We start from the raw sequence: 10,293 nt of genomic DNA, 5'->3' as shown, positions 1-10,293 counted from the left end.
AAAAAAGGGGGGGTGGGGGGGGGGGGGCAGTGTAACAGTCAGGTTGTGGATGCTACAACTGGTCAGTACCTAATTTGATATTGGCCAGTATTGGGTGGGGTTTGGCACTACAACACTCTTAAGAGCCATACGGTGTCAGCATCTCTCTGCTGTTGAAACAAGGGGCTGTGCTCGTTTGGAAGGGTGTTGAATCTTGATTGAAAGCCTCAAGACTGTAGGAAATGTACTACTGTTTCTATTTTTAACGGCCCTCACGGTTTAAACGGTTTTCGTGGTATGAAGTACGAGTGCTGTCTTGTGGTCTCAGGTGCTTTGGCAATGGTGAGAGCAAATTACAGGCTGCCTTAGAGGTAAAAGGAAAACATTTTGTTTCATTTGCAAAGGCTTTTGATCACAACTGTATAATCCGTAGCTGAGAGCCTCTAAACCATTTGGTTGATGGCAGGATTTTGAGGAAAATGCCATTCTAATTTTGGATTGCTTATTTAACCAACATTTGACATTGTGGTCCAGAAGTCCTGGACTTAATACACTGATCCTGCTTAATACACCAGTCCCTTGGCCTTCTGTTTTTGTATAGGGTTTATAGAGACTTCTCCCTGCTTTCCTTACAATTTACATGAATTCCTCTTAAATTTGACACCGTTTTACTACTAGTTAGGGAATTTCCTCTGAGTTAAAACAAAGGTTACATTTCAGTTATTTATCTGTAAGTTTTTATGTGGTCTGTAGAACTACATTTTATGCATGCTACTATACTTGTCCTGACTCCGTTTTTTAATTCTAGATTTGGAATTTTGTGTTTATCTGTCTGTGATGCTCTTGAAAACGTTTTCGCAGACAGCTGCAGATGACAAATTTTTTAATCTGGACCTTTGCACAAAGAGTGATAACTAGAATTACTGCAAAACAGTGTCACAGGTGTTTTGGTCAGCGTTCTGGTTCCTGGTTCTTGTAACTTGAGGAAGGGTGTCAGTACACTTGCAACATTTCAGTTGCAAAATTAATTACTTAATGTCAATTGCCCTCGGTGGTTGCTTAATGGGATCAGAAGGTCCTGTAGTAGCACTGTGTATGTCTCTTGTAACTTGAGCGGTTTTCTTTTTGAAATGTTTCAGCAAAAACTCATGAGCTTTGTTTTGCTAGACTTCAAGATTTGGCTTCTGTGGCAAGTAACTCATTGGCCAGCCAAATCACATGTCATAGGCTTGTTGAAGCTCTTCTTTTCTTTATTCAGCTCTTCTTGAAGGGTTGTGCCTGTTTTGAAGGTGATGAAACATCCTTTCTTAAATCTCATCCTGTGGTTGAGAATAATTGTCCAAATAGAGAGGTTGCTGTGCTTCCTTCTTGGAGAAATCTTGCTGTAAGCGTGTGGAGACCTTGCAAAGCTTCTGCTTCAATGGAAGACTCCCTTGTTCTTTTGTTCTGTCTTAAGATAGGAGTGCCCTTAGGTCTGTGATCTGAGGTGCTGGTATGTGGTCTTTCATCTAAAATACTGTACAAACTAGACAAGATGATGTAATGTCCCGTACTGTTGGTTGGTATTTTAAACAAAAATATCTCTCTGATTCCTACCTTCCAGTTGAGTCCAGACATTGCATTGCTATAAATATTTATGATCCAATTCCCTTAAATTATATCAGCTATTTGTAAATACCAACTTTCTTGCAAGCATAAATCCTTTTACAGAGTTGCATCCTTAACAACAACTCTGAAATAGATTATTTAGATTAAGTACACATGTAGCAAGTACCAGCTATCTAATGGTTGGCACCATTGCTGCACAAAAGATGAAGAAAAGTGGGAAGGAACACACTAGTTAGACAATTGCAAATCTATTTGAAGTTGAAGGATTGTGGTTACCTGTACTGGTATTTTGCCAGGAGAATAGTACGAATTCCACTGTGGGTTGTTTTGTTGGTTTGAATTTTTCTTTTTTCCCAAATAATCATAATTTAGATATGTCCTCCCAGTAGGTTGGATTGAGTCATTCCCCCTCAGCTAGAAACTGCCAGTGCTTTTATTTGTTCTGGTTATTAGACAGGATTTACTTTGAGGTGGGGAGGTCTGTGAAAAAAGATGTTTCCTAAATTGCTTAGGAAGCTATTCTATTGAAGAGTTTTATTGGCTGTCTCCCTCCACAATCTTAATTTTTTCTGAATAGGGCAGGATTTCTTATGCTAGAAGGTTGGTTGCTCTTTTTATCAGCCTTTGTCCTTTCTTGAAGATGGAATAGTTTTCTCATTTTTCCATTTTCTTCTCTGTCCACGTACTACCCAGCTTTTTACTGTGCTTCAGAAATAACTGAGGATTGCTCGGTGAGTTTGTTAGCCAGTTTTCTCTGAAGAAGACTTGGATATATACTTTAAAAAGTTTCTAGCACAATTAACACATTAGTTTGGAAGAAGAAAAGCAGCCCTGAGTTTCCACAGCCTTTTACTTGACTCAAAGGCAAGAAGTGAGAAGAGACATCAGCCCTACATGACCTGTCCAACAAGACTGTTACTATGTAAGCTCTTCAGGCAGTATTTATACCTACCGCCTCTAAACACGGGCTCTTAGCTGGTAAAGAATCCCTGTTCAAGACAGAACCTGACATGTCTTGTGGGGCAGTAGAGAGCTTTGTAGACAAATAATTTGCAAAATGGAATTTACATTCCTCACCCTCTACTCTGAATCATCTTTGCAGCTCAGAGCTTGTCCCTTGCTTTTGAAATATTGCTCAAAGGTGCTATGTAAGGGATATGCTATTTATTTGTGATCGAGAAGACAGTTGGGAATCCTTCAGATTACCCGAGCTAGCGGTCACTGGACTGCTGAAAAACTTCACTAAATCACAACACCAAACTGCATTTTAAAACCTTTTTTAGTTCTGTCTTTGACCGTAACTGCTGGAAAGAAAGGGCCCGTCATTGTGGTCCAGTTACTAAACTAATTGCACCAATTGCAATTTTTCTTTCCTTTTTTTTTTTTTTTTTTATTTTGGTCCTTGTCAGCGCAGACACCTCTTCAGGCTTGGTGAATTCAGCAACAGATGTTTTCACAACGTTTGAACTGGGTTATCTCATTGGAGACAGCTTGTGGTTTAAGCTCTCAAAGTTCCAGCCTGATAAGTGAAGATGAATAATAGATGATTAAGTGTTTCTTAATGTCTTTAGCTATTTTTGAGATGTTTATATATGGGCATGCAGGCATATATGCATACCAGTTGGGGGACGCATCTAGCCCACTCGGGAAAATTGAAAGATTTGTACATTTTGAAAAATGAATTTTCTGAGGCGTGGTCTTGGAATCTAAGCTGCTTCACTTTTAGGTCTGTGATTTGTCTCTTCTTCTGCCTCTTTGTTGACCGTGATGTGCTGTAGAACAGCTGCAGGTAAAGTGGTGGAACGAAGAGATTCTTACTTTCATTGGAATTTAGACTGGTTTCTGTGTCATGTGGGTTGCAATACCAGAAACCCAGGGAAGTGTCCTGGCTGGGTGGCATCTGTGAGGAAAAAAGGCAGCGTTGGGTGCTTTGTGGTGCCATAGCCAAGTGGAAGAAGATTGAGCATCCACGAGTGGTTTTCTCACTGGCCTTAGCAATGCTATGTTAATGGTTGGGCTTGGTGATCTTAAAGGACTTTTCCAGCCTGAAGGATTCGGTGATTTGGTGTTTAATATCTGTGCTTAATAGCACTAGAAAACTGAAGAGAACATTGAGCACTGGAGGAGGCTGGGGAAACCATAGTCCCCAGCAGCTAACCATCTGATTGTACCAAAGCTCCTTCCTCTTTATTTCATTGAAGATGTTTGCAGCTGCCAGAACAAAATAAATGTACAAGCAAGCAGTTTTCACACCCCTGTTTAAAAAAACCCAAACAACCAGCTGTCTGTTGAGTGATAATTTCACTTATTTCATTCCTTTAATGTTTAGAAAGCACAATTGCTCGTGGTAATTTTGCAGGGCTTCAGTAACATTGTAAAAAACACACTAGAAGAGCAATCTCTCTTTGACCAGGAAAGGTGACAGAGTGGAAAGGGTGTGCTCAAGTTAATTTCTATAGTAATTTTGTCTTAGCTTTCATATTGTTGTTCAGCTCTAGTGGTGATAACAACAACGGATGGGTTGGTATAGATGAGGCTTCGACAGATATTTAGCAGTAACAAAAGAAGGGAGAAAATATACATCCAAAAATAGCCACTACCATTACAGCTTTCTGCATATTCTTTAGGTATTTAAATAGGAATTTTTTTTTCTCCCATCCCTTTTTTTTTTTTCCCCCGGTGGGATTCCTGGTCCCACCAGCAGGGATGCTACAGGGCCCTGTGCTCCAAGGGCAAGAGTGCTGGTCTTTAAAACTCGCTTCTCTACAGCTGGGTCTTTGAGGAGCAAAACCATTTGCTGACGTGCATCGTACAAAACAAATACAGGTGTGTGAGTGACCAGAGAGCAACTTTTTAAGGAGTCAAAACATCATCTGCTGCACGGAAGGCAGAGGCCCTGTATGCTATGTGTATTTGCTTACATTGTGCTGTGCATTTGCTTTCCAAACTGTGGTATCTCTCTTCTGTTAATGCATCGTGACCTCATAGGATCCAAATGCAGGGTAGTGGCCTGCGATCTGAATGTGTCCTGGACTATTACTAATGAAAACTAAATTAATTTTAAATGAGCTTTCTACTGTGGTGCCAAGCACTACAGTAGAATGGTATGCTATGGCACGCTGGCAGCAGCTGCAAATATCTGCTTCTTCTCAGGAGTTTTCAGCACTTTGAGTAATTTACAAGCCTTGTATGAAGTTATCCTTTAGTCTGTGGAACGTCTCTCTACCTTATATGAACAAACAGTGGGACTTCTTTGTCAGCGTCCTAGAGAGAAAGGACTTCTTCATAATGAGGTCATTTAATTCCTCTGCTACAGAACCAGTGGAAGATTGTTCCTTATCCCAGCAAGTTCTCCAGTGCTTTCACAGTTTCTTTAGAATGTTTGGATCAACGCAGCTTCCATTTATTTAGACACCATTCTACATTCTTCTAGAATTTCTGTGCTATTTCTATCATAATAATTTATCACTTCCCTTTTTTCCTTATCCTTCAAATAATTCATTCTTCTGCTTTGTTTTAAAACACCACTATATGTTGTGGACTTGGGCATGGAAAGTCAGATTGCTGTCCAAATATCTCGTTCTCCTTCGTTATGATTTACTGGTGGTTTTTAAAAGGTGTTGGTATGTACCATCCAGCGTGTTCTCAGTATGTGAAATGTCAGCTCATTTGCCTAAATATTTACAGAACTGCATAATTAACCAAGATTGCATTATCATATTTAAAGCATAAAGCAAACTAAGAAGTAATCACTTTGACAACTTAGTAGGCATCTACTACTTCAAAGTATTCCTTCCTTCGGTCTGTATGAGAGCCTGTAGGTAGGCCTAGTGTTGCCATGGTATTCTTGTCAAATGCGTAGGGGAAATCTGTTCTAAAATGTACACTTCAAATTTAGCCTTTTCTAAGTTGTTTCTTCCAGCTGGTCAGATACTATAGTAAGGTATTATTTAAAGTATCCTTTGAGAGTTTTGTATTGCTCCTCTTTGGAGCACTTACTTGCAGGGTGTAAAGGAAGAGGGATTTTTCTTGCCACTTCGCTTTATGTATCAAATAAAAGCAGACAAAAAACCCCACCATCCACCAGCACAGCTACAACACTGAAACGCTGCCCAGAACTGTCTTTAAACATAGCAATTTTTGGAAAGTATTGCAAAACCAGGTAGCATATCTCCATCCCTTCCCTCCAGTAGTTAGAAGTTAGAAAGCTTACGACTTCTAAAATCAGTGTGATCAGCTTCTGAAGACAACACTGCTTATACATGCGGTAACTACGTCAGAATATAAAAGCTTCCGTGCTAAAACAGTTGCAGGACCTGTGCCTGTCACTAAATTCAAAAGCAAACAAAAAACAGCCCCATTCTCTTAAAAAAAAACAAACAAACCCAGACCTTAAAAGCAAAATTTGAGCGTTGTTGGAATAGCAGAGGTTAATTCTGCTGAAACAATACAAATGGAAATACTAGTTCAAGTGAAGATGACAAAAAGAAATAGAAATTACTACATGCAAAAAAAGGAAAATGGCCTCAGGATTTTGGCCAACCTCCACTTAATGTACAGATGCATTTTTTGTAATTTTTTTTTTCCTGCCAGCAGCCATGAGCAGGCTTAACTCACACCGTGAGGTGGTGAGAAGCTGTATGGCTGCAGCTGAGTCTCTGCTGAGAGACTGGGGGCAATTCCAGGCAAACCTGGATGCAGGCGTATGTCCGCCGTGCAGATACTCGTGTAATGGGATACCGGCTTTCCTGGGCCACTATAAAACGAAGGGACCGCTGTCAGGATAAGGATGTAGAAAGTCCTGTGTTCAGCATTTACTTAGAGATGTTGCTTGAGCCTGTAGGTGTTGGTAGACTAAAACGGCATCAGACAAGGAAGGAGTTGTTCAAAAATGAGGTTCTGGGGCAGTCTGATATATTTGACATGAAAATTATCAGAGTATTGGAAGAGTCAGTACTTCTTGATGTAAATGATTAAGACCTCTGCTGGAAAAAGTTGACTGCTAAGATTTGTGATTGCAATAATCTGCTCCTGGCGGACTTTTCCTGTAATCAGGCAGTTAGTTGTTCTAAGGGGCTTTGTGGGGAAGTTCACCTTCACTCTAAGAGGAGTGAAGTGTATTCTGTTTCTATGCTTCCTCTGATTTTGGTGTTAACAGCTGAAAATGAATTTAGAGAACTTCAATATTAAAGCAAAAAGCTTTGGAACTCTTTGGGCACGTGCCTTTGCTCCTCCACTTGTTAACCAGTGCAAACACCAGTCTTTTGAGCCGTAGAATCACAGAATGGTTTGGGATGGAAGGGACCTTAAAGACCATCTAGTTCCAATCTCCCTGTCATGGACAGGGACGCCTCCCACTAGTCCAGGTTGCTCAGAGCCCCATCCAGCCTGGCCTTGAACACTGCCAGGGATGAGGCATCCACAGCTTCTCTGGGCAACCTCTTCCAGTGCCTCACCACCCTCACGGTAAGAAATTTCTTCTTTATATCCAGTATAAATCTGTGCTTTTCCAGCTTAAAACAATTGCCCATTCTCCTGTCACTACAGGCCTTGGTAAAAGTCTCTTTCTGTCTTTCTTCTAAGCCCCCATTATTGAAAAGCCACAAAATAAGGTCTCCTCAGTCTTCTGTTCTTCAGGCTGAACAACCCCAGCTCTCTCGGCCTGTCCTCGCAATGGAGATGTTCCAGCCCTCTGATCGTTTTCGTGGTGCTCTGGACCAGCTCCAAGAGGTCCATGTCTTGTGCTGAAGACCCCAGAGCTGGACACACCACTCCAGGTGGGGTCTCACCAGAGCAGAGTAGAGGGGCAGGAGGGAGAGCTGTGTTCTAGACGTGGCATGCTGCATTTTTCATCCAGTGCTCTTAGTGTGTTGATAAACATTTAAAGTTTAATGCCAGAGTACAGTTTTGGCATTAAATAACTGATTTTGCGGTTCTACTAGGAAAATAACCGTGGATTAATTCACTGAATTCAGGCAGTTAGAGTCTATGGATAGTTAAATCTTGTTTTAGGCATTACTTCCAGACTTGGAAACATTTCCTAAAGCAAACTGTCTCTTCATTCCTGAGGCCCTCTTTCCTGGAACATTTGTCTGCTAGCTCAAGATAAATGTGTTGAGAACTGGACTTGATGTAACCGTCTACTGTTGGCTTGATAGAGGCAATTGGATTGACAGCTGTGATTTGGCTGGAAGGAATGCTGTGGGAGTAGGGCAACTTGCCATCGGCCATAAATGTGGTCATGAATGTCTGGCAGGGTGAGCAGAGTGAAAGGACGTGAGGCATCTCATAAAACTGAAAAGAAAATCAAAAGAGCCCAATTTGGCTTTTAATGAATTTGCTCTCCAGTTACTTCTCAGTCAACTTTGCTTAGGCTGGTGAAATCGTGCTCCAGTGGCTGAAGGCAGAACTTAGCTCTGAACCTTTACAGAAAATACAATTAAGAGAATCAATTTAGAGAACCATTCCAGGTAGCTCAGTCTCAGTACGGTTTTGATGAAGTTACCTGGAGTTCAAGAAGTTAACTGGAGTGATAAGTCTCTCTTTCAGGTTTTCTTAAGTTTCAAATGAGCCGTCGTTTTCTCTACAAAGTCTTCAAAACAGACATGCATTTTGGTACTTGGCATTCCTCACCTTCTCTTTCCCCTTTTTCAGGCACGTTATCCCAAAGTGCCACAAGACTGTGCTTGGGTCTGCAAAAGTCAATGTGTGCAAACTGAATGCTTTCCAGGAGCAGTAAAAAGATGTGTCTGCAGATTTTTAGGAGTTGGTTGATGCCTCATTTCTAAGTCCTTATCACGCTTGCAATCCATGTACACATCGGTCTGGTGTTCAGAGTGTGGTTACAATGAGAAGAAGGGGTGGAGTACCTTCTCTAGGAGCATGGGGGCTGGACACGCGCTCACTAGCTGCAATTCTTTATCATTTACGTAACCTGAAAAATGGAAAGTGATATAGGAGTGCCTTTTGTTGTTGTTGTTTTTTTTTTCTTTAATTGACCCTTCTATATTGCTACACTTTGGTGTTAATGCAGGCTTTTCCTCAGGGAGCGTGCATTGCAGGAGAACTCTGATTTCTCTATTCTGGAAGACATCATTCAATACTGGGCTTAAACCAGCCACTGTTTCAGCTGAAAGAGCTTCTGTGGAGAGTGAAGGAGGATAGCATCTTTAGCAAGAAGAACGTAAAGTTTATTTGTATGCTGTTAAGATGACTATAAGTAGCACAGAAGCTAAGGAAATTATTTTCACTTTCTGCAAGGTGTGCTTATGACCTTTGAAGTTGAAAATAGCAAGATTATTTTCATCTGGAGTAGTTTCCAGTTTTTACTTCCCCTCTTTTAAAAGTTTTGGTTTCTTTCACTAAAGATGTTAATTACAGCATGTAGATTGACAGTTCTTTATTGAGCTACACCGGTGTGCTTTCTAAGAAATTTATGGTTTTAATTGTGTGAATCTATGAATATAAAAACATTACTGTGTGAAGTTTTTCTTGCTTTGGTGTATGGGCCTAGTAAGAGTCAGTGACCAAGCAGAAAAGTTATCTGGCTTCTGTTCTGAGTTTTACCATTAGCACAAAAGCATTCCATTGCAGCTAATTCCCTGCCACGTGACAAAGCATGATATAACCCTGCTGGTCAGGTGAATTATTTCAGATCCCTCTCTAAACTTGATACACAAAAATACACGTTGTTACAGACCCCAGTCTATGGAAAGTTATACTAATTCCAGCTGTAGTGTAGTAACTCTGATTAGTAGCCTTGAAGATCTCCTTTAGAATCCCACCCATCAGACTAAAGTTAACTGTGAGAGTAATGAATTGCTGGTTTTAAAGGTAAATTAAAAAAAACCCAAAAAGTATAGCTGTTAAAAAAGTCAACTTCTTTATTTGTCTTTGCTTTAGATTTACAAACTGTGAGTAGTGTCATGCCTTAGGCACTATGGTTTCACTGGTAATTTCATTAAGTATTTATGTTATTCTTTTTCACATGCTTGTCATATTAGGTCAAAAATCTTCATTGTTTGTGTAGATAGTTGAACTAAAGCTAGCCTCTTAAGTCCTAATTTGCGGGAAGGATGCTTTTCATCAAACTTGCGGCTTTTTGTAGGGGCATTGCTCATAAAATTGGAATTCTGTAGCCAACAGAGGCCTTAAAATACTGCAAAATAAAGCTTAAGCGCCTTGTCAAATGTAATATGACTTTAAATGATTATATTGATGCAAGTAATATGAAGATTTGATTATTCATCTCAGTGTGTGCTTGGTTTTCCCCTAGGTGGCATTGGCAGGGTCGTCAATGGTGCTTTTATGGTATTGAAGGGTCATCGGTCAATTGTAAACCAGGTCCGGTTTAATCCTCACACTTACATGATCTGTTCTTCTGGCGTTGAAAAGATTATAAAGGTAAGATTAATTATCAGAAAATGCGCTCTTTCAACATTTCAGGAAGAAATGCCTTGTTTTGCTCAGCATCGTTCTTTTCCACTGTCTTTCCATTCTGTCTTCTCGTCTTACTCCTTTCTAAAGTGGTATATCTCGTTTGCTGGCTAAACTGATGCAGATTTTTCATTGTGCCTTTCAACTTTTAAACGCCATTTGAGTTTTAAAGGTTTTAGAGATACAGGTTAAGATCAGAATATCCTGGATTTGTAACTTGAAAAAGTATTTCTCTTCCAGTTTCATTCCAAACATAACTAAAGCACCATG

The 10,293-nt window shown here is 40.2% G+C and overlaps 1 protein-coding gene across 2 annotated transcripts in view; it reads left to right on the top strand.

The window, feature by feature from the left end:
* The window catches only part of DCAF5 (DDB1 and CUL4 associated factor 5), a 62,687-nt gene that overhangs the window by 44,317 nt on the left and 8,077 nt on the right, over nt 1–10,293 (top strand). For both annotated transcript variants that reach the window (XM_009875230.1, XM_009875229.1), the window contains exon 7: nt 9,863–9,990. In XM_009875230.1, coding sequence (XP_009873532.1) covers nt 9,863–9,990 — 128 coding nt within the window. The remainder of the gene's footprint in view (nt 1–9,862; nt 9,991–10,293) is intronic.

This window comes from Apaloderma vittatum, unplaced genomic scaffold (genome assembly GCF_000703405.1).
Source record: "Apaloderma vittatum isolate BGI_N311 unplaced genomic scaffold, ASM70340v1 scaffold21558, whole genome shotgun sequence".
NCBI classification, from domain to species: domain Eukaryota; kingdom Metazoa; phylum Chordata; class Aves; order Trogoniformes; family Trogonidae; genus Apaloderma; species Apaloderma vittatum.
Note: the sequence above shows the minus strand (reverse complement) of the source record. Positions and strands in the feature narration are given on the sequence as shown.